Here is a 25,396-nt window from a genome sequence, read left to right on the forward strand (position 1 = left end):
ATCAATGCGCTTTCAACCATTTTAAAAGCACAGCAATGTTCAAATTGGAAACACATCAGATATTGTTTATTTATACAACAGAGTAATGTGTTATCATGGTGCTTCATTAATAGCAGAACTAAATGACCTGGATTACATTAAAAATACATGATGCAAGTGATCAATGCTGTTTGAGATTCTGCACAGATTATTACAGCAATGTTGAAGTTCTCCACAGACCTACTATATGCATGCTATCTTGAACATGCATGCTTTGTGATTACATTAGAATAAATGTATAGTTACAGTAACCTTAATGTGGCCATGGATGTTGTGGTAGCAATTCTATAGGAAGAGAGAAACTGCAGATTCTTTGAAACAACATTTTATTATAAGATTTGCAAAAAATGAGAATCAACCATCCACTCAACAGTGCATAGTTGAAAGCTCAATGAACAGTGTCGGTTCTCAGCTTTTATAGAGAAGTACTTTTTTTTGTATGCATGGCAGTCAGCAGATAGTGTGTAAAAGGCCATTAGTTGTCTGTGCAGCTTTAAGATAGACGGTTGAGCCGTCCAGCTATCAACCTTGTGCTAACTGCATTCACAACAGCAAACACTATAATGTGCTCCTTTCTGCGAGTTTCCATAGATGTGACTTTCTGTAGATAGTAAACCCACATGATGTCACATGCTACAGTCGCACCCAAACGGACCTTTGGTCTAAGTCCCACAAAGACAAGTTTGTATCAGGTTAGGAAAAACACTAGCATATAACGAGACATTTCTTAAACAAGCATTTAAGCTTTCTGCTGATATCAGATATGTCTATGTCCTGGGAAATATTCTTGTTGCTTACAACCTCATGCTAATCGCATTAGCCTACGTTAGCTCAACCGTCACTTGGAGACCGCACCGATCCCGAAGAAGTTAAACAATCACTTAAGGGTGTACATTTGAGGGTTCTGTGTTGATACAATATGTAGTGACTTGTTATTGGTGTAAAAAGACAGAGAAACTCATATGCCAGACATCACTATTTGATAGAGCAGGGTCACAAGGCATCATATGGTACAACCAGTGAAACAAGAGAACATACTTGGTGGTTTTGATGTCACGAAGAACATTACACGTGATTGAGTAGGAACAATGCATTCTTTGGCACGACCAAACACTCCTCGTAGACTCAGGAAAACCCTAGGGGTTTTAATCTCGTGAGACACTTTATTCCGTTTTTTTCTAAAATAGGTTCATAAAATTGATGAAAGGGATGATGGGTCACGAGTAAGTAAAGTGGCCTTCCTGTGAACAGAAGCTATCATGTTTGTTTTGACTGTAAATTAAAACATTTTATTCACCTGGTAAAGTAAACGTTAGACGGAAAGACAGAGGTAGAATATGATGGTGATTGAGAGGGCTTCTGAGTTAAAGGAAACAGATGTAGACTAGTGAAGGTAACAAAAGGAAATGGGAAGTTAATTAGTAAGAATTTCAAAATGTAATTGTTTGGACTGATTGAGATTGAGCTAAGTGAAAACTAACGAAATGTTAATTTTCTCTCCCTTTGAAAGGTTTCCCAAGGCTATTGCCTTGGGAGAACAGTTAGTGAAATTCTGCAGTTTTATAAGTATAAAGGTATACATAATTGGCCGTAAAGGGAGCTCCTAAATAAGTAAGGCCTGGCCATTGGTTTCTTTGTTTTTGCAACACACACACACACAACTCATCTGTTATGAATATTTGTTAAGTGGTGTTAGTACCCTGTTTGATTTATTATGTGGGGTCTTTTTTAATTAGGTTGTAAACCAGGTAAGCAGAATGATGGAACTATTTGAAATGTTTTAAATGGGTTTGGAAGAACAGGGAAAGAAAATACTTAATAGGGCTGATTGACCTATGACCTTTGTTCTGACTTCTTGGTGAGGCCTGATCACCCTCACTAGAAAGACTGAAGACATTGGGTGAGATTTAAATTGGCTACGTAAACACTAATAATTAGGCAGAAGTTTATAATTTAGCAATAGTCCTATGTGTGATTCGGAACATGAGAAAGTGCTGCCCTGAATGAGGGACACTTGTCTAGTCTATTTTACCATTACCTTCTAGGATACAATTATTTCCTTATGGAGTTATGAAGAGTTAAAATTTAAATTAGATTTGTTATTCTAATTTGTTAGTTTTTGATTTAACAGGTAGCCTTTGGTAAATATGTAAATGTGTTTCTTCACATTCTGCCTATGAAAGGAAGAACATTTTTTCCCACCTCTAGTTTAATATGAAGAAGTGTATTGCTGTTGCCTTGCTTCCAAAGCAAATCTCATCAGATTGCGTCTGCTGTATTGTCAGAATGTCTCCCCAAGGATTGTCCCTCTGACTCCCTGACCCTGTAACTTTCAGTGAGATCGCCAAGATGATAAGGTTAGTATTAGCCAATTTGGGGAAAATGGTTTAGACTGTATTCTTATTCTCTTTGACATTTGTTTTAGGAATATTGTATTAAGAAAATTGGGAAGGTTAATTTGTCATACGGTAGTTTTCTGACTAAAAAATGGCTTAACATTTGTTTTGGTTTGTCCTCTTTAGAGGTCATGGCGAAGTTGACCACAGATGGTGTTTAGATGCATGGAAGGGATAAATTGATGGTCAAGAACAGTGTGAACCTTAACCCCCCTAACCGGCTGAAGAAATGGCGTTCACTTCCGACCTTGTGCTTCCGAGCAACCTGTACAGCATCCAGTCGAAGCTATCAACTGCCTTTTCTCTCATGCTTAGTCTCTCAGGAGTGCGACATGAGTCCACATGGAGTGAGCTTGGAGAGCGATCCGGTCAAAACGTATTTCATGCTGCTGTTGTACTGGTAGGAACATGGACAAGATTTAATACCGATACCTGTTGTTTAACATTTTAGCGGCGTTAAGCATTCTAGTACAGTTAAATAGTTACACACACACACACGGACGCAGCGGCCTATGGCACCGCACTTCAGTTCAAGAGGCGTCACTACAGTCCCTGGTTCGAATCCAGGCTGTATCACATCTGGCCGTGATTGGGAATACAATAGGGCGGCTCACAATTTGCCTAGCATCATCCGGGCCGTCATTGTAAATAAGAATTTGTTCTTAACTGACTTGCCTAGTTAAATAAAGGTTACACACACACCACACTGACCAAAAAGTAATTTTGTTGGCATTTACGTATGTCCCCATTACCAGCAAAACATAATCAAAACCTATGTCTTTCACTTACTTGCTGTGCTGTTTCGTTGTTCATTTGTTCAGTCGTTGCATTCTCAACCAGGATTTCTATGGAATGCCGTTTGGACCTTTGCATGTCAAAAAAGATACATGTCAAATAACACGACAATCTGTTTCAGTAGCTATAGTTAGCTAGCTAACCACATAGCTAGGTGTCATCTAAAATAACTCTAATTTATAAGACAGTTCTTATTTGATTAATGGTGGTCGCACCCATCTATGTGAAGCTAGCCACAATAGTGGACTTTGCGGTTAGCCTTCAAAATAAAGTATGGCATAATTCTACTATTTGTATTAATTTGCATCACTGTCAATGACACTTATTTGGAAAGAAACCGCAAATTCCACTGTTGTGCCTAATCCTTATTGTTGCTAGCTTCACAACACATAACCATGTCCGGTCGAGTATCACATACCAGATGAAGCTGGCTGGCTGATTGTTTGCTTTGGGCAACAGGGTTAAGTAGCTGGCTAGCTATTTTTTTCATGAACTGAAGTTCAATTTCAATAGGTGAACAACAAGTGGCAACCTAGGTAATACTTACTCACAATGATTCCTAAATCATTTCTAAGAATAATGAAATGATTTATTAATCATTATTTTCAGGCAGGTTGAATTGGTGCTAGCTAGGTACCAACCTAAAGCTAGCTACCCCAGGACTTGTGGTCGAACAATGGTGCTTTATTACCAACGCGGTATTCTAAACACATCGTTCGTGGCGGTGTTTGCTTGTTTGCAGACTATTTTGTACAGCTTTGACAGTGCTACTGTATCTTTGACACACAAAGACCCAAACGACATTCCATAGTATGTATGTTGTGAAGCAAATAGCAGTGACGCTATTACTGTGTAACAGGGGGCAACATCTGAAAAATAGCGCACTTGGTAGTATGTACCGGTGCTCGACCAGTCGGCAAAAGCCAACATCACCCACGACAGAGAACAGTTGATTGTCAAGGGCAATGAATTCCATTATTTTAGCTTTAATGGATTTTGCCTTTGAGTTGTGCCGCTCAAATTGTCTAAACCTTTCAAATGACTGTCCAAATTACTTGTGGACTGTTCGATCTACACAGCAGACATTGTGTGGGCTAGGTTAGGAATGCTGTGTTGCACGTGTAGCGCAACATTTTACATGCCGTTATTACGTCATGTACCTACATTATATAGGTATGCACGGTAGCTGACATCGGTATTAAACTAGACATCGGGCCAATACTGATTTTGGCATGTTTAGCTAATATCGGTTGATTCCGATATGTTCACCGATATATCGTGCATCCCTAATGTGAAGGGTTGAAACTTGAGGTCCACCGATTATGATTTTTCAACGCTGATACCGATTACTGGAGGACCAAAAAAGCCGATAATCTGCCAATTTTCTTTAAATTATTATTATTTTTGTAAAAATGACAATTTCAACAATATTGAATGAACACTTATTTTAACTTAATACATCAATGAAATCAATTTAGCCTCAAATAAAATGAAATCTATTTGGTTTAAGTAATGTAAAAACAAAGTGTTGGAGAAGAAAGTAAAAGTGCAATATGTGCCATGTAAAATAGCTAATGTTGAAGTTCCTTGCTCAGAACATGAGAACATGAAAGCTGGTGGTTCCTTTTAACAGGAAGAAGTTTTAGGTTGAGGTTATTATACATTACATTTACATTTAGGTCATTTAGCAGACGCTCTTATCCAGAGCGACTTACAAATTGGTGCATTCACCTTATGACATCCAGTGGGACAGTCACTTAACAATAGTGCATCTAAAACTTAGGGGGGAGGGGGGGTGAGAGGGATTACTTATCCTATCCTAGGAGAGGGATATATAGGACAATTTCTCTCTATACGATTAAGGTATATTTCATATACCTTTGACTATTGGATGTAACAGGACCATGCACCGATGTGAAATGGCTAGCTAGTTAGCAGGGTGCACGCTAGGGCCGCGGCTTTCGTGGAGCGATGGGTAACGCTGCTTCGAGGGTGGCTGTTGTCGATAAGAATATAAGAACTGGCACTTTAGTATTGCCAGTGTAACAGTATATCATCCGTCCCTCTCCTCGCCCCTACCTGGGCTCGAACCAAGACCACATCGACAACAGCTACCCTCGAAGCAGCGTTGCCCATCGCTCCATGAAAGCCGCGGCCCTTGCAGAGCAAGGGGAACAACCACTCCAAGTCTCAGAGCAAGTGACGTTTGAAATGCTATTAGCGTGCACCCTGCTAACTAGCTAGCCATTTCACATCGGTTACACCAGCCTAATCTCAGGAGTTGATAGGCTTGAAGTCATAAACAGCTCAATGCTTGAAGCACAGCGACAAGCTGCTGGCAAAACACACAAAGGTGCTGTTTGAATGAATGCTTACGAGCCTGCTGGTGCCTACCATCGCTCAGTCAGACTGCTTTATCAAATCATAGACTTAATTATAACATAATAACACACAGAAATACGAGCATTAGGTCATTAATATGGTCGAATCTGAGTAGCTATGGTATTTGTGCCTTTTAATTGGTAACGGTTTTGAACCAATACTGCAACGTCTGAATATATTTAAAAAATCTTAGATTTATACTTGAACTTAGTTGTAAGATAATTTCTGACGGTGTGCTTACATTTGATTCATAAAAGATACTGAGCATTAAAAAAACTTTATTACGCAGGTTCTAAGACGCCCATTTGTAACTTACGCAACTGTGATCTATAAATCTCAAATTAACTTAAAATTGACGGTACCTGAACGTGCCTTACAATCAGTGATTTCCCTTTATAGAATGCGGGTTCAGTCAGGAATAGCCATGGACCAAAAGAGAAAAGCAAACCTTTTGGAAGACGAGGTCACGGCAATGGTAGAGGAGATTGAAGACAGGAAACACATTATTCAGTGGACTAAATAGTGGGTTGACAAACAAAGCCAAACAGGTAGCTTGGGAGTGTGTTGCCGCTGCAGTGAACGAGGTGGGGCAGCAAGACAGAACTGTGGCTGATGTGAAAAAGAAATGGTCTGACCTTAAACTGCAAGGGAAAAAAAGAATAGCCATACACGTCAAAGTAAGGTTTTATAAATAACTTCTTATACGTGTTTTTCTGCGTAAGTCATACTTAAGATCAAAATTGATCGTAAGTCCATTTCATAAATGATGCCCCTGGAGAATGTGTAAATTTATTCCATCACACAGTGCAGCCAGTTGGGCTGATAGGGTCCATTGCCCGTCCACAATATAAATCTCTTGTCAATACACACACTCAGGAACCAAAAACAAACACACAAAACAAACACTGGTTAGGAACGTCTTACTTTTTTAATAATTTGAAAATAGTAAAAATAACTTTGAATTACTCTATGTAATTTAAAATGTTGTAGTGTTTATATTTATAGCTGGTTTCCCAGTCATAACCAACTATTTTACCAGTACACTGACTAATACATTTTCTTTTACAATATTTATGTACATTTTTTGTTTCTTTATTTCTTAATTTTTTATTTATATATATATTTACCTGCAGGAATATTACATTTTTTCTATCTCAGGATTGTGCCCTGGAATCACATAACTCATAACCGTGTCATATCATCCCCATAGCTGCTTGAACAGAGAATCACAACCCCTGTCTCTAACCAGGATATGTCTGCTTCAACATAATTATTACAATTGGAGATGACCCTGCTTCAACAGGATGTTTGCCCTAGAATTACTTCTTGGACTTCCCCTATTCAGAAATAACTCTGCTACAACAAAGTTTCTAACTGGGGATGCCTTTGCTACAACAATGACATAATGTGCACAACCTGTTCTTAGAACATGATTTTCTATGATGTTTAAAAGAAAATCAGTCTCACCCTGAATTTATTTTGTCTGTTAGGAATGGCGTATCCACTCACTGACACTCCCGGCAGGTCCGAGGAGGGTCCCACCTGCTCCGTTAGTCGGAGTGTGAGCTCCCTTGTGCAGTTAACTTCGGTCTCCTTAGGAGCAATCAGCAAGTGGAGTTAGCATCCCAAGGAGCAATCAGCAAGTGGAGTTAGCATCCCATCCTCGTCACCAAATTGTGGTAGCAATTCTATAGGAAGAGCGACACTGCAGATTCTTTTAAACACCACTTTTATAAGATATGCAAAATATTGAGAATCAACCATGCATAGTTGAAAGCTCAATGAACAGTGTCGGTTCTCAGCTTTTATAGAGAAGCACATCCTTTTTGTATATGTGGCAGTCAGCAGATAGTGTATAAAAGGCAATTAGTTGTATTTACAGATTTAAGATGGCATGAGATGGATAGCCCGAGGGCTCAACCATCCAACTGCATTCACAACAGCAAACACTATAATGTGCTCCTTTCTGCAAGTTTCCATACATGTGACATTCTGTAGATAGTAATCCCATGGGATGTCACATGCTTCGTTCGCAACCAAAGGGACCTTAGCTATATGCCCAGTCTTAAGTCCCACAAAGACAAGTTTGTATCAGGTTAGAAAACACAGCAGCATATAACAAGAGATATTCTTGTTTAAAGGATATGTACTATACCTGCTTGGATAGTTCCATCTGAGCCACTGGCTTAACTCCATTCTTTAACTTTTATTTTTGTTTGAGATGTGAATCCAACATATAATTTGTTAACTTATCAACAAGTTAATAGGCTATTTATTGTATTTCAAACATGATATTGAATTGTGTTTGGTTGTCAACACACCCAAATACAGGAGGTGAGAGAGTCAGCTTTGGGAGTGTGGAGAAGAGCAGTTTTGGTTGAGTGACCCGTCTTGAAGCCTGACTGTTTAGGGTCAAGAAGACCGTCCTGAGAGAGATAGCGAGAGAGTTGGTCAGAGACAGAATGCTCAAGTGTTTTGGAAAGAAAACAAAGAAGGGATATCGGTCTGTAATTTTTGACATCAGGAGTCAAGTGTTAGTTCCTTGATGAGCGGAGCGCCTCGGGACATTTTGAAGTCAGAGTGGGCGCAACCAATGATGAGGGAAGTGAGGAATGGGAGAAGGTCTGGAGAAGGGTATGGGGTCAAGTGGGCAGGTTGTTGGGTGGCCAGACCTCACTAGCCACAGTATTTCAGCTGGAGAGAGAAGGGAGAAAGAGTTCAAGGCATAGGGTAGTTCTGAATGAGTGAGACTAGCTGAGTGAATGAGGAGCGGATGTCGTCAACCTTCTTTTCAAAGTGGTTGACAAAGTCATCCACAGAGAGGGAAGGGGAATGGGGTGGAGGATTGAGGGAGGAGAAGATTCAAAATGGTTTCCTAGGGTTAGAGGCTTGACATTTAGAGTGATAGAAAGTAGCTTTAGAAGCGGATGCATAGATAGAGAGGATGGAGTAAAAGGATGAAAGGTTCTCTGGAAGTTTAGTTTTCCTCCATTTTCGCTCAGCTGCCTGCAGCCCTGTTCTGTAAGGTCGCAATGAGTCACTCAGCCACGGAGCAGGAGTGAATAGCCGAGCCAGCCGGGAGGAAAGGGGACAATGCGAGTCAAATGATGCGGAAAGGGAGGAGAGTAGGGTCAAATAGACAGGAGGGAGAAGGATTTAGCAAAAGGGAGAGATGATAGGGTAGAATAGGGGAGACTAGTGGGAGAGCGAGCGACGATTGCGACAGCGCATGGCCATCTAGGTAGGGGCTGAGTTGCTAGTGTTGGAGGAGAGGGAGACACAAAAGGAAAAAAAGTAGTGATCAGAGACCTGGAGGGGGTTGTAGTGAGATAAGTAGGCGAACAGCCTCTAGTAAAGATGAGGTCAAGTGTATTGCCTGCCATGGGAGTGGACTGGGAAAGGGTGAGGTCCAAAGAGGCAAGGAGGGGAAAGAGAGAGTTGGAAATAAATAAATTGAAGGCAGACATCGGGAGGTTAAAGTCGCCAAGTACGGAGAGCGGTGAGTCGTCATCAGGAAGAAATGAGCTTATCAAGGGGTCAAGCTCATTGAGGAACTCTCTAAGGGCACTTGAGGAGCGATAGAGGACAAAAATATTAAGCTTGAGTGGACAAGTGACAGTGACATCATGGAATTCAAATGAGGAGATGGACAGGTGAGTGTGAGAGGAAAGAGGTGAAAAGAGTAGCCCTGTTCCACCCCTGCGACGACCAAATGCTCTCGGATTATGAGAGAAAGCGAAGTCAGATGAAGAGAGAGCAGCTGGAATAGCAGTGTTCTCTGGCGTGATTTGTTCTCTATCAGGGCCAAAAGTCACGCGACTGAAAGGCAGCATAGGATGAGATGAACTTGTCATTCTTGACCACAGATCGACAGTTACAAACGCTGCCAGGGACCAGTAACTCCACATTGGTTATGTGTACAGGGTACACTAAATTATACATTTGTATTTATTTATTAAATTAGGCAAGTCAGTTATGAACAAATTCTTATTTTACAATGACGGCCTACCCCAGCCAAACTCTCCCTTAACCCGGATGACGCTGTGCCAATTGTGCGCCACCCTATGGGACTCCCGATTATGGGCGGTTGTGATACAGCCTGGGATCGAACCAGGGTCTGTAGTGCTGCCTCTAGCACTGAGATGCAGTGCCTTAGACTGCTGCGCCACTCTGGAGCCCAAAAGTGTGGGGAGCATCTGTAACGCCTACAAGGAGAGGAGCGAACAAGTGTAGAGAACACACACATAGTTGCCAGACCTAGTCTGGCTTTAATTCCAAGTTGTTTACAAATTAATAATTGATATGTTGGATTCACGTCTCCATCTCAACCAAAAATATCCCATAGGTGGTGCTGCCCAGCCTATCGTTGTCGCGATATCTCAGACGGCACTGGCTCGATTTTGAAGAAACATTTTTGCGTCTTGCCTGCATCATTCGTAGGGGAAGACATGTTTACTGTTGCCTTGGGGCTGTACATTTTGCCATTTTATAGTTTTTCTCCAATAGTTTCAACTGTTTTCAAACACTCTCTACAGAATAAAACCTACTTCCCTCTCTTTCTGTTCCTTTCCCCTCCCTATGGTTTCTCAGAACTCTAGAATTCCTGAAGCATCACCTTGACAAGATAGCTTCTTATTCCTCAAACATCAATATGCATGCCTAGTGGTTAGAGCGTTGGGCCAGTAACTGAAAGGTTGCTAGTTCGAATTCCCGAGCTGACAAGGTAAAAATCTGTTCTGCCCCTGAACAAGGCAGTTAACCCACTGTTCCTAGGCTGTCATAATAAATAAGAATTTGTGCTTAACTGACTTGCCTAGTTAAATAAATAAATAGTTTGTGTGCTGCCATCCTGTTAGAAGGTAACAGATTATTTTATTACAATGGTTAAATTGGATTTTCATTGTGTTCAATGGTGTTATTTGCCCCCTAGTGGCGCTTTCTGGTACTTAGAAAGACAACGCAAACGGGAAGTTCAGAATTTGTTTTGCACGCATAGAAGCAGCTACAAACAACGCTACGGTGCAGGTCTTTCAATGTAGTTATTTCTTGTCACGCTTCAGCCTTGGAAAAATATTTGTTTGTAAGTTTGATTCAAGCATTTAGCTAATGATGATAATCTTGTTATTGATAGTTTCTTACATATCAATGTTGGTTGCTTTTACTCACAAATTGCAATGCCTTTTGTGTATGTCGTTAGCTGTATTACTTTGCTCATGCGTCATGCAAACGAATTGTAAAATATACAATACTGTAGTTTTGTTACTGTTTCTAGTGTAATATTCTACATAGATGGTTATACATTATTAGAGTAATGAAAGGAGCAATTACCATATGGTTAACAATTAGCTATATGGTTTGGCATCATGCCAGATGCATGGTACCTTAGCGCGTGCTTTGTATTTATGCAACTTCAAATGTTTAATGTACAGCTACAGTATGTCGGTGTGAATTGAACACTAAAGTATATTCTTTTCTGTATTTTGCAGTTTCACAACATAAACGTTTCAATATATTTATTCAAGAAAAGTCACGCCTTGGGAGTTTTATTGAAGACTTAGTTGTTAGCTATCTGTCTAGTTTTGCATGGGAACGCAACTCAAGGGCAGAATAGTTTGGGCTCCAAACCTTCTCAGGTGTGTGCATTTATCTACGTCTGCCACGCTGTCATAGTTACTGGATAACTGGCTGTGTTTGAGGTCCAAACAGTCTGGTGAGTTTGTGTCTGTATACTGTATTTTTTTTGATCATGCAATCTTCCAATTTCCATGCTTGTTTTTTGATTATTAATTGTATTTGATTATTACCTCCAGAGAGTCCTCACAACCTTGACTGGGTAAAGTTCATGATGCCGTGCACCTTAACAAGGGCCTCAGGACCAGTGGAAGCAAAATAGCTCCATAACTTCAAAGATTCATCACCATATTGTACAGTATGGTGTTATTTTCTGCTTGTGTATTCTATTTGCATGTCATCCAACAAATATAAATGCCTGGAGTTTGCTAAATGGCATTGGCATTTGGAGTGGAACCGGTGCTTTGGTAGGATGACATGAAAATAGAGATGTTTTGCCACCTGTGTGTAAATCAGCTATAATGCATGTACTATGCAATAGTTAGGGGAGACTAGGGGCAATTGTTACAGTTTAGTCTTTTAATCTATTGCTCAGCGATCACTTTAACTAGGCCAGTAATCTTTTTAATTATTAACTTTACATCGGTCTCCTAATCATTCATACCGTTTATATGTCTGTACTGTACGTAAGATGGTCGGATCACAATAGTGATTTTAATCAGAAATGTCCAGACGTTACATTTGCCCCTGTGCCAGAGGCTTGACAATCTGGACCCTCTATTTCTGAAACTATCCGCCGCCATTGTCGCAACCCCTATTACCAGCCTGTTCAACCTCTCTTTCATATCATCTGAGATCCCCAATGATTGGAAAGCTGCCGCAGTCATCCCCCTCTTCAAAGGGGGAGACACCCTGGACCCAAACTGTTACAGACCTATATCCACCCTACCCTGCCTATCTAAGGTCTTCGAAAGCCAAGTCAACAAACAGGTCACTGACCAACTCGAATCCCACCGTACCTTCTCCACTGTGCAATCTGGTTTCCGAGCCGGTCACGGGTGCACCTCAGCCACACTCAAGGTACTAAATGATATCATAACCGCCATCGATAAAAGACAGTACTGTGCAGCCGTCTTCATCGACCTTGCCAAGGCTTTCGACTCTGTCAATCACCATATTCTTATCGGCAGACTCAGTAGCCTCGGTTTTTCGGATGACTGCCTTGCCTGGTTCACCAATTACTTTGCAGACAGAGTTCAGTGTGTCAAATCGGAGGGCATGGTGTCCAGTCCTCTGGCAGTCTCTATGGGGGTGCCACAGGGTTCAATTCTCGGGCCGACTCTTTTCTCTGTATATATCATTGATGTTGCTCTTGCTGCGGGCGATTCCCTGATCCACCTCTACGCAGACGACACCATTCTATATACTTTCGGCTCGTCATTGGACACTGTGCTATCTAACCTCCAAACGAGCTCCAATGCCATACAACACTCCTTCCGTGGCCTCCAACTGCTCTTAAACGCTAGTAAAACCAAATGCATGCTTTTCAACCGATCGCTGCCTGCACCCGCATGCCCGACTAGCATCACCACCCTGGATGGTTCCGACCTTGAATATGTGGACATCTATAAGTACCTAGGTGTCTGGCTAGACTGCAAACTCTCCTTCCAGACTCATATCAAACATCTCCAATCGGAAATCAAATCAAGAGTCGGCTTTCTATTCTGCAACAAAGCCTCCTTCGCTCACGCCGCCAAGCTTACCCTAGTAAAACTGACTATTCTACCGATCCTCGACTTCGGCGATGTCATCTACAAAATTGCTTCCAACACTCTACTCAGCAAACTGGATGCAGTTTATCACAGTCCCATCCGTTTTGTCACTAAAGCATCTTATACCACCCACCACTGCGACCTGTATGCTCTAGTCGGCTGGCCCTCGCTACATATTCGTCGCCAGACCCACTGGCTCCAGGTCATCTACAAGTCCATGCTAGGTAAAGCTCCGCCTTATCTCAGTTCACTGGTCACGATGGCAACACCCATCCGTAGCACGCGCTCCAGCAGGTGTATCTCACTGATCATCCCTAAAGCCAACACCTCATTTGGCCGCCTTTCGTTCCAGTACTCTGCTGCCTGTGACTGGAACGAATTGCAAAAATCGCTGAAGTTGGAGACTTTTATCTCCCTCACCAACTTCAAACATCAGCTATCTGAGCAGCTAACCGATCGCTGCAGCTGTACATAGTCTATTGGTAAATAGCCCACCCATTTTCACCTACCTCATCCCCACACTGTTTTTATTTATTTACTTTTCTGCTCTTTTGCACACCAATATCTCTACCTGTGCATGACCATCTGATCACTTATCACTCCAGTGTTAATCTGCAAAATTGTAGTTATTCGCCTACCTCCTCATGCCTTTTGCACACATTATATATAGACTCCCCTTTTTTCTACTGTGTTATTGACTTGTTAATTGTTTACTCCATGTGTAACTCTGTGTTGTCTGTTCACACTGCTATGCTTTATCTTGGCCAGGTCGCAGTTGCAAATGAGAACTTGTTCTCAACTAGCCTACCTTGTTAAATAAAGGTGAAATAAAAAAAATTGTAACAGTAGCTGGAGCTAAACGTAACACCTAAAAAAAATATTTAAAGAATCCACTTAACTTCAAAAATATTAATGTTTTTGAATTATATATGATAGACAATAATTACAGTAACACCCATGTTTGTGCATGACCGTTCGGTTTCTCTCGACATCATCTGTGCCCGGTTTTCCAAAAGTATCTTAAGGCTAAGTTCATCGTTAGAAATATGAACTTAGCCTTAAAATGCTTTTGGGAAACCGGGCCCATAATAGTCTTATGGCGCCCAGATCATATCTGCTTACAACTTATTTAGCACTCTACAGGACCCAAAGTCTATTTAAAGTTGAATTTGTATAAGTCATGAATAATTCATACAATCTTAAAGTTAAAATCACTTGTTTCATTCGGCTGCTTGGCTCAGGGTAATGTTAACACTGCATTACCATTGCACCCAACCCAGCAGTCATGACAAAACCTCATGTGCCTAGTAAGAGACAACAAGTGCCACGTCATTCATGTCAATGTTTTTCCCTCATCCATCTACATACACACAATTCCCCATAACAACAAAGAGAAAACATATTTTTAGAAATGTTTTAATACTTTATTGAAATACAGAAATATCTCATTTAAAGTATTCACACCCCTGCGTCAATATTTTGTCGAAGCACTTTTGGCAGTGATTAAAGCTGTGAGTATTTCTGGGTAAGTATCTAAGAGCTTTCCACACCTGGATTGTGCAACATTTGCCTATTTATTATTTTCACATTTCTTCAAGCTTGAAATTGGTTGTTGATCATTGCTAGACAACCATTTTCAGGTCTTGCCATAGATTTTCACGTAGGTTTAAGCCAAAACTGTAACTTGATCTCTGAGGAACATTCACTGTCTTCTTGGTTAGCAACTCCAGTGTAGATTTGTCCTTGTGTTTTAGGTTATTGTCCCGCTGAAAGGTTGTTACGTTCCCCAGTTTATGTGTTGTAGTTTGTGTATTTGCATGTGTTTATTATAGGAAATGGCTTCCTGAAATCCCTCAAGCAGCTGATTGGTCGACTCCATGGCTAATTGGAGAGCTGACCCCGCCCCCTCGTCAAGACGCAGCTGTCTCCAATTACCCATTCCTTCAGAAGCTATATAAAAGCCAGTGTTCTGTTCAGGAGGGAGAGATTTTCTGGGAGGTCATTGCAGATATTTTGCTGGTGAGGTCATTGCTGGTGAGGTCATTGCTGGTGAGGTCATTGCTGGTGAGGTCATTGCTGGTGAGGTCATTGCTGGTGAGGTCATTGCAGAGATTTTGCTAGAGAGATTTGCTGGGAGGTCATTGCAGAGATTTTGCTAGAGAGATTTGCTGGGAGGTCATTGAAGAGATTTTGCTAGAGGTTGATTTTGCTGAGAGTTTGTATGTTTTGTGAGTTTGCTGCTCAGATAGAGCTTATTTGATGTCCTTTGTTTCTTAGTTTGTGAAAATTGTTTAATATTCTGTTTCATTTGTTCCCAGGGGGGAAGGGGAAGGCACCTAGGGAGTGCTTAGGCAAGAGGCCCGCGGGCATACATATACCCGTAGCATATTCGCTGTCTAGGCACACTAGGTAAGACCTGGGCGGACCACCCCCTTGTATTTTCGTTAGGGCACCAGGTGGTGCTAAATTAGGAAAGTAGTGGGTAGGCAGGTAAGATAGGAGAGGGGGGGGGCTTTGAGATTGACTTTCTTTTCTTTACCGTGTAAAGGAATAAAGTCCTTGTAAACGGTACCACATTCTGCCTGTTGTCATTCTTTCTTGCACCTAAAGTCCATACCTTTTTCACTTCACGGAGAGTTAAGTTGTAGCAGGGTGTTGCGTTCCCTCTTCATAGAGGCATGCGTAACAAAGGTGAATTCATCTTATAGTGTCTGGTGGAAAGCAGACTGACCCATGTGCTTCACCACATTTTTTGCAGTATTAATTTAGTGCCTTGATGGAAACAGGATTAATGTTTTGAATATTTTTATTCTATACATGCTTCCTTCTTTTCACTCTGTCAATTAGGTTAATATTGTGGAGTAACTACAATGTTGTTGATCCATCCTCAGTTTTCTCCTATCACATCAATTCAACTCTGTAACTATTTTAAAGTCACCATTGGCCTCATGGTGAAATCCCTAAGCGGTTTCCTTTCTCTCCAACAACTGAGTTCGGAAGGATGCCTGTATCTTTAGTGACTAGGTGGTTTGATACACTACATGACCAAAGTATGTGAACAGTGGACACCTGCTCGTCGAACATCTCATTCCAATATCATAAACATCAATATGGAGTTGGTCCCCCCCCCCCTTTGCTGCAATAACAGCCTCCACTCTTCTGGGAAAGCTTTCCACTTGCTGTTTAAACATTTCTGCATGGACTTGCTTCCATTCAACCACAAGAATTTGAGGTCGGCACTGATGTTGGGTGATTTGGCCTGGCTCGTTGTCGGCGTTACAATTCATCCCATGTGTTTGATGGAGTTGAGGTCAGGGCTCTGTGCAGGCCAGTCAAGTTCTTCCACATCGATATTGACAAACCATTTCTGTATGGACCTCGCTTTGTGCACAGGGGCATTGTTATGCTAAAACAGGAAAGGGCCTTCCCCAAACTGTTGCCACAAAGTTGGAAGCACAGAATAGTCTTGAATGTCATTGTATGCTGTAGTGTTAAGATTTCCCTTCACTGGAACTAAGGGGCCAAGCACAAACCATAGCCCCAGACCATTATTCCTCCTCCAGCAAACTTTACAGTTGTCACTATGCATTGGGGCAGGTCTCCTGGCATCCGCCGAACCCAGAGTTGTCCTTCGGATTGCCAGATGATGAAGCATGATTCATCACTCCAGAGAACAAGTTTCCACTGCTCCAGAGACCAATGGTGAAGAGCTTTACACCACTCTAGCCGACACTTAGCATTGTGCCTGGTGTTCTTAGGCTTGTAACCGGCTGCTCGGCCATGGAAACCCATTTCAAGAAGCTCCCTGTGAACAGTTCTTGTGCTGATGTTGCTTCCAGAGGCAGTTTGGAACTGGGAAGTGAGTGTTGCAAATGAGGACAGGCAATTTTTACGCCCATTAGCACTCAGTGGTCCCATTCTGTGAGCTTGTGCGGCCTACCACTTTGCGGCTGAGCCATTGTTGCTCCTAGATGTTTCCACTTCACAATAACAGCACGTACAGTTGATCGGTGCAGCTTTAGAAGGGCAAAAATTTGACAAACTGACTTGTTCGAAAGGTGGCATCCTATGATGGTGCCACGTTGAAAGTCACTGAGCTCTTCAGCAGTGGGTGTGGCTGAAATAGCTGAATCCACTAATTTCTATTATCTTTTGAATACATACTGTACATCATCCAAATAGTAATTAATAACTTCACCATGCTCTAAGGGTGATTCCAAAATCCAAATGTTTTTTTCCCAACTATGTATAGGTACCCTTCTTTGCGAGGCATTGGAACACTTTTGTGGTCTTTGTGGTTGAATCTTTGTTTGAAATGCCCTGCTCAACTGAGGGACCTTACATATAAAGGGGTACAATGCTTATTGGTTTATTGACATTTCAGCTTTTCAGTTTGAATTCATTTGTAAAAAAAATCAAAACATAATTCCACTTTTATATTATGCAGTACTATGTGTAGGCCTGTGGCAAAACAATGATATTTAATCAATATGAAATTCAGGCTGAATGTAGAAAAGGTCAATGGGTGTGAATTATTTCTGAAGGCACAATGGAGCTTGCATGGCTGATGAAAATAATGCTAGTTTGAACTATTGGACATTAATACTCAGGGCAGTATATGAAAAAACAGCCAGTGGTTAAAAAAAACTAGTGAGATATTTGGCTGTAACTTTCAAGCAGGGAGGCCCCAGATGGGCATGTACTGGGTGAGTTTCATCACTCTAGCTTGTATATGTTTGTAGAAATTCAAGGTGTTACAATTGCCCCCTGTTAAAATCCCCCCCGTCTCCCATACTTTAAATATATAATGAAATTAAGTTTATTTGAAGTTTACATGAAACCAGTTTATCGTTTTTGATCCCCAGCTGTGTGTCAAACAAGTTATACACCTTCTACTATCTTTTAATAAATACCATACCACATTTTCAGAATGGTTTCATTAGGTTGTGTCGATGAGAATGGAGATTACAATATTAATGACCATATTTGATCATAAACAATGAGTTGTTAAGAATGGTTGAAGAACGTGTTTTTGTATTTTGCATTTTTACCACAGTGCGTTGTGCATTCTGCATCTATAGCATTTTATGTATTAATAACCACGTAGAATTAGGAATGAGAATATTAGAATGGACATGCACCTTCTTGTGATGGTCTAAAGATCAGCCATTTTGGTCAAGGAGTTGGCCAATCATAGACCTAGTGTTATTAGACAGAATGTGGAGACCCTGCCTGTGGGGGGGTTGGGGGGAGAACCGTGGTTACCTATGTTACCCCATTGGCACACAGCAGAAACGTAACCTTTTTCAAACACTATTTTCTTGTCTGCTTGTTTTAGTCAATTACAAAACTACATTTAAGAAAAGTACAACATGCCTAAAGAATCATTTTCAACATTGTCTGCTCCCTAGCATTCTCACTACTTAGAAAAATGTTATATTGTAAGGCTTTCTTCATGCCCCTTTTCATTCTTTATTTAACCATGTAGGCAAGTTGAGAACAAGTTCTCATTTACAATTGCGACCTGGCCAAGATAAAGCAAAGCAGTTCGACACATACAACAACACAGAGTTACACGTGGAGTAAAACAAACATACAGTCAATAATACAGTAGAAAAATAAGTCTTTATACAATGTGAGCAAATGAGGTGAGATAAGGGAGGTAAAGGCGGAAAGAAAAAAAAGGCCATGGTGGCGAAGTAAATATAATATAGCAAGTAAAACACTGGAATGGTAGATTTGCAGTGGAAGAATGTGCAAAGTAGAGATATAAATAATGGGGTGCAAAGGAGCAAAATAAATAAATAAATACAGTAGGGGGAGAGGTAGTTGTTTGGGCGAAATTATAGATGGGCTATGTACAGATGCAGTAATCTGTGAGCTGCTCTGACAGCTGGTGCTTAAAGCTAGTGAGGGAGATAAGTGTTTCCAGTTTCAGAGATATTTGTAGTTTGTTCCAGTCATAAAGGACTGATAATGATGCTCGCAGCCACTTGAGTGAGTAGCTAGCTAGCTACCGACCCGAACGTGAAGCTAGCCAAGACCAACAACACAAACAAACAAACGGACTATACAGTCACATGTAGTGAATGGAGTTACAAATGGTCTGTACTAAACACGTTTCCCACTTTCCCACACCTATTAGCTTGAAGCCATAGGGCTCTTGTCACAGGCTCTACATCCCTATGTAGCATTGCAAACCGTAGGTCAGGATTTTTGACCTGGCTACATGTACATTGAACAACAAAGCAGCTTTTCGGCATGATTTGTTATTTCTGTGTAACAAAAAAATCTACGACGAAGTTGCCTCCTTTACAATGGGGGTCAATAAGAAAGAATGTTAGTTTTCACCAATTTGTAAGCGTGGTCGAGGGGAATTTCTTATTATTATGTGAATACCGACTGAGACTATGGTTTGACAGTGCTGTGATAAGATATTGTGTAAAATAATGAATTTGAAATTATGCCATTCAAACAATGCAATCAATCCACAGCCATACATACACTGGCTGAAATCAGTTCATGACCGGATATTATAAACTGGGTGGTTTGAGTCCTGAATGCTGATTGGCTGAAAGCTGTGGTATATCTGACCGTATACCATTGGCATGGGTTACTGTTCTCACTGTTCTAATTACATTGGTAACCAGTTTATAATAGCAATAAGGCACCTCAGGGCTTTGTGGTTGCGGCGTGCATAAGAACAGCCCTTAGCCATGGTATATTGGCCAAATACCACACCTCCTCGGGGCTTATTGCTTAAGTAGCACTCACAGCTTTCTCAAGAAAACAATAATTTAGACATTGGTCTGTTTACATATATTTTAGGGGCTATTTATACAGCAAATTGGTATAAAACCAGTGTAAACTGTATTTCTAATTTTAGGTTAACAATAATGTTATTACACAATTTCTGATATATGTATATTACATCCCTTACTTTTTATTTTCCTGCATAAGTAAATTATGCCTCTACTGCCATTCATTCCAATTAGGCTGGTTTGGATTTCTACCATACCAAAATGGCTGCTATTTTAGAGTTAATGAAATAGCCCGCTATTGTCATTTAATATGGTATCCATGTTAATAACTTGCACTGCATTCCACTCCACCTTCTACTAAAAATAAAACAAAAACGTAAACGTCTTCTTTTTGGGGCAATATATGGGTACCCTACAAGCAGACGAGACAGACCCTATAGTATTTGTCTTGCCAGTGCTAATTCTACCAATTTCAAAGGGCTGTTGCAGTCTCATATTTACGGTAATAAATATTACGTCACGATTTGAGCCGAAGTGAGTTTGCGATTGCGCACGGATCTTCCGCTTTAAAACATTGGGAACATCTCAATTGGTCCCTCTGGTAGTCTCTCCTCGTCTCCTTCTCAAAACCCATTGGATCAGAAGGTCAGAGAGGCGGGACCTCTGGCTTTTTCGTTCAATGGGTTTTGAGAAGGAGACCAGAAGAGAGGACGCGAGGAATATCGTATTGAGATTGCCATTTATCAACATTACGTATTGATATTGCACATTAGCGTGTCAATTGTAGACTATTTACTTCACACAGAGAATAGAAAGAAATCTGTAATTTGGACTAGACAAGATGGCCAGCTGTAATTTTCAGTCGCAGTTGTTATCCATTATGGAGGTATTAGCTAAAGCAGCTGTGGCAGAAATTAACAAACGTGTTGATGACAGCTGTGCAGTTATACGGTTGGAAATGACCCAAAGCCAGCAAGATATTGATGTTCTGAAAAGGAAGTGTCAAATGATGGAAAGCGAGTTGAAGAAGACACGAGTCAGGAGAAAAGGTAGTAGATGTGTTATTCATGAAATATTGTATGTGAATATATTATTATTATTAATATCTGACTGAATACAATTATTATTATTTATTTTTTACCCATGGCATCAGAGAGATCGTCATATCCAGTCAATATTGTATTGAACAAGCAAAGGAGTAACTCACAGTGGAGAGATGGAGAAATGGCTGTTGAAGAGGACTCTCAACCCCAGGTGTGATGCATCACCTTTAACAATTACAGAGACCTGACCTCTTGGATCAATTCTGTTATTGGAATATCAGGAGAATTTACAGCTTTTGTGTGATTCATGGGTATGAAAAGGGTTAGATATGGTGTGTCCAGAATGATAACCTCAGTCCCCTGTTACAGCCTACAGATGTGGAGCAGAGAGCAGAGGCTGAACCCATACTTATCAAAGATGAGGAGATGGCAGAGGATGTGTGGAAAACGGACCCTCAGGAAGAGCTCAGGATCACTGGAGAGGGTGGGTGTGACCATAAGAGGTACCTCTCTGTCTATGGAAGACTGTGGGTGTGGTGGTGTGCGTGTTCACTGGCGTCAGTTCAGCTTAACCTAGGGCAGGGGCAGGGTTCCCAAACATTTTTGATCGCTGAAAACTCTTGTGAACCCAAACATGTGAAAAAAATTATGTAATTAACAGCCAATGTTTACATTTTTTATTTGGGGCTATAGGAGTCAATTGAAAAACATTCTAACAATATTTCTGATTGTCTTCTCAACTCATCATCACATATGTTTAATGTGGGGCTATGACCGTCAATTGCAAATTAGTGTATTTCACCACCACTAATGAGATGGGTGTTCTTGATGCATGTCGTGTCAGAGCTTCTCAAAGTCAGGGGGAGTGGTCGACAGTGCGCAACTCATCTCTGCTGTCACATCCAACCTGGACGAGAGAGCTGAATCCAGCTTCACACAGATATGAGCCGGCGAAGGGTACCTTGAGTTGTATGGTGCTTTCAAGACAACTAGGAACTCTGAAAAATACGAGGTCAAATCATGACGTCAGTATAATTCAGGTCGGATAGTAGTAGCTCTAGAAAGAGGCCCGAGTTGCCGAGTTGGAATTCCAACGATTTTTGTGGAAGTCTAAACCCATTTACTGCATTTCTACACAATTTAAAAACTCTAAAATGCTACTTGAAGGACAGCAAAAACAAACAAAAATGACCCTAGCCATTAATTATCACCTAAATATTAGGTTTAAAGGTCTGTGAAATGGCATATACTGTACAATATCAACCACAACTCAACCTCATCATTAAGTGACTAATTTACTTGTGGAACGGCGCACACAGTGCAACATGAAATAGATGCATAATGCAGACAGCGACTTCAAAAGCTGACATCCGTAGGTGGCGCATGAGTTTTAAGTTTGGAAAGCTATTTTGTCAGCATAAAATTGCACCTATTATAATAAAGGATTGCATGCATCTATCTTTGCATTTGCAGACTAATGTAAGATATCACATTAGGAATAGTAGCTTGAGTTGATTGCATAGTCATCATTTTATGTAACTCAATCACTATTCTGAACAATGTATGCCTGAGCACGTAGTGACATAGAGTAGGTCTCATCAGAGACATTTCTTCTCCTTTCTTTGCAGAGGAAAAATGTGGTCTTTTATAAACTAATTTCATGCAATTATACTACACTTCTACACACCATTTTTTAATATGGCATATTAGTAGTCATTGTAAATAATAATTTATTCTTGACTGACTTGCCTAGTGAAATAAAGGTTAAATTAAAAATTTAAATATACAATTAAAATAGCCTAATCTGCTGACTGACAAAAGGATCAGTAAAAATAACCTTGTCTTGAATGCAACCATCTAATCTAGGCTGAAGAAAGTGGGAGACACAAACTGTACAATATGATGTCCATCTAGCCTGTAAGAGGACACTATATTTCACCCCCAAAAAACTTTGAGTGGTACTGAGGGCCGATGCCCTCTGCTGGTGCCAATAAGAGAAGAGACTGTTCGCTCAATTGGGAGTTGAGAATTTTGATAACTAGAGACAGACTAGCCTCTTTTCTTTGTCTTCTCTTTTCAGCGATAGCCATTTGCTTTCTAAACTATGTTTTTCCTACAATTTTGTATTTTGAAATATGGTGATAGGCATATTTCTATTAAACTGCTTTTCACTGACCGCTGCAACATAACAATCAGCTATTTGGTAGGCTATTTGCTGCACACGATGATGGGCAGGCTGGCAGCTTCTCTCTGAGGGAAGCTTCACATGGTCCTAAAGCCAGCCAATCTATGTGCTAAACAGCTGTTGCTTTTTAATCGCCATTGGAATGATTAAGTCTACTTTTTGGTAGCCTACTTTTACAATTTTAGTCTTGACCTAGGACATAGTGACTGCCATACCCAACTGACGCCCGTTCCAAATTGCTACATTGGTGTTGAGTGTTTTATGTTCTGGCATATGGAGTGCACGTACACACGCAATCAATTCTAAAGCAGTCATGTTTTGCAACCGTTAAGGGTCATTTGTAATGTTTATTTTTTGTTTATTCCCAAATATTTAGATTCTAGTTCCAAGGCTGGGCAACCACAATCCTTTGAACAACGGCGCTGTGATGAGGACTTCATTTCACAACCCAACATATCTTCTGAAGACTCAGTGGAACATTGCCCCAATTCTGATGGTCCAGAGGAACCAGGCACAACCCGGCTCAAATCTACAGAGGTGTTTAGCACAGAGCAGCACGGGCCAGATGAGGACTCACTAGAGCTAATGATGGTGAAGGAGGAGAAAGAGGAGGAGCTGGATCAGACCACGGCCCTGGCAGGACCTGACCAGTTTGTCATGGATGAGACTGATGGGCAGCTGTGGACCTCTGTGGATCCAGATAGAGACACTGACCCTGATGGCCACCCAGATTTCTCCTTTCATGGCGCAGAAGAGTACTCTCAGAATATCTCAATTTTTCCTTCTCACAGTGGGTTCCCATCCCTACCTACTATGACAGATGATGTAGGACCATCGCTTCACTCTAGAGGGAAATCACATGCTAACATGTTCAGTGTAGCAGCACACATGAAAAGACATGTCAGGACATTGGCTGATGAGACTAGACAACAGATGCCAGAAGGACAGAGCAGTGAGATGCTGAACTCAAATAATGATGGAAATAGTTTAGCTCTACAGCCAAGGCAGCATCAGCACAGGGCTTCAGAAGCAACAGTGAGAATGAGTGAGTGCATGACCGGGTCAAACATGGCCACCACCTCCACCTTCTCTGGATACAGCCTGAGTCGCAGTAGTTTTAACATGGTGAAGAGAATGAGGACTCAGTGGAGGTCGGGCGGCACCACTGAGAGGCGTTTCAGCTGCACCTTCTGTGGGAAGAGCTTCCAGCGTTTCAGCCAGCTCAAAGAACACCTCCGGAGTCACACCGGAGAGAAACCGTACACCTGCGAACAGTGTGGCAGGAGTTTCACCAAGCAGTGCAACCTGATCAGACATGCTGTGGTCCACAGCGGGGAGAAGCCCTACGAGTGCACACAGTGTGGGAAATGCTTCACCCGGCGCTCCAGTATGAAGTCACATCAGAGAACTCACATAGGAGAGAGTCCAGTGTCTCCAAATGTGGTACCTGCATACCCTAAAGTTTAATGTTGTCTCAGACGAGATGGAACAAATAGTAACATAATTGTGTCATTTTCTTGGTAACATTTCTTATGTGAAAATGTAGGCAGAAGTTATTTTGAGACATTTTGACCAGCTTTTCCTCTCTATATATTTTTTTTTGACTGTTGACTGCACCTCACTTTCATTTTAACAACCTATTTACAACTGGTAACATTGTGTATTTGTACCACAAAATCATAAAAAAACATGTTTATATTCAATTAAAAATAATATATATTAGAGTCATTTAGGAGCCATTTAGGATGTATTGTCTAGTTCGTGTTTGTCTTTCTGGGATGTCACTTGCCACAAGGGGACAGTCTCATATCAGGTCAGGTTAACTCAACTTGATTTCTCAAGTTATATTTTCATATATATTTTCAAATATTAATTTTCACAAAGTTTGCTGCCTCAGTTTGTATGATGGATGGCAATTTGCATATACTCCAGAATGTTATGAAGAGTCATCAGATGAATTGCAATTAATTGCAAAGTCCCTCTTTGCCATGCAAATGAACTGATTCCCCAGAAAAAATGTCCACTGCATTTCAGCCCTGCCACAACAGGACCAGTTGACATCATGTCAGTGATTCTCTCGTTAACATAGGTGTGAGTGTTGACGAGGACAAGACTGGAGATCACTCTGTCATGCTTATTGAGTTTGAATAACAGACTGGAAGCTTCAAAAGGAGGGTGGTGCTTCGAATCATTGTTCTTCCTCTGTCAACCATGGTTACCTGCAAGGAAACACGTGCCATCATCATTGCTTTGCACAAAAAAGGGCTTCACAGGCAAGGATATTGCTGCCAGTAAGATTGCACCTAAATCAACCATTTGTCGGATCCTCATGAACTTCAAGGAGAGTGGTTCAATTGTTGTGAAGAAGGCTTCAGGGAGCCCCAAAACGTCCAGCAAGCGCCAGGACCGTCTCCTAAAGTTGATTCAGCTGCGGGATTGGGGCACCACCAGT

At 41.1% G+C, this 25,396-nt stretch overlaps 1 protein-coding gene across 6 annotated transcripts in view; it reads left to right on the plus strand.

Annotated features, from left to right (window-relative positions):
• The window catches only part of LOC124041695 (zinc finger and SCAN domain-containing protein 2-like), a 77,972-nt gene extending 53,289 nt beyond the window's left edge, over positions 1-24,683 (plus strand). Inside the window, exons 1-5 of one of the 6 annotated variants that reach the window (XM_046359588.1) lie at positions 11,124-11,322; positions 11,423-11,536; positions 20,870-20,970; positions 21,129-21,262; positions 23,321-24,683. In XM_046359588.1, the coding sequence (XP_046215544.1) occupies positions 20,933-20,970; positions 21,129-21,262; positions 23,321-24,411 (1,263 nt within the window). In that variant the 5' untranslated portion in view covers positions 11,124-11,322; positions 11,423-11,536; positions 20,870-20,932 and the 3' untranslated portion in view covers positions 24,412-24,683. Of the gene's footprint in view, positions 1-11,123; positions 11,323-11,422; positions 11,537-20,338; positions 20,766-20,869; positions 20,971-21,128; positions 21,263-23,320 lie in introns of those variants that run through there. The other 5 variants (XM_046359589.1, XM_046359587.1, XM_046359584.1 and 2 more) reach the window with 5 other exon arrangements.
• The last annotated feature ends 713 nt before the right edge of the window (positions 24,684-25,396 follow it).

The sequence above is a fragment of the Oncorhynchus gorbuscha genome, linkage group LG08, assembly GCF_021184085.1.
Source record: "Oncorhynchus gorbuscha isolate QuinsamMale2020 ecotype Even-year linkage group LG08, OgorEven_v1.0, whole genome shotgun sequence".
In the NCBI taxonomy this organism is placed as follows: Eukaryota; Metazoa; Chordata; class Actinopteri; order Salmoniformes; family Salmonidae; genus Oncorhynchus; species Oncorhynchus gorbuscha.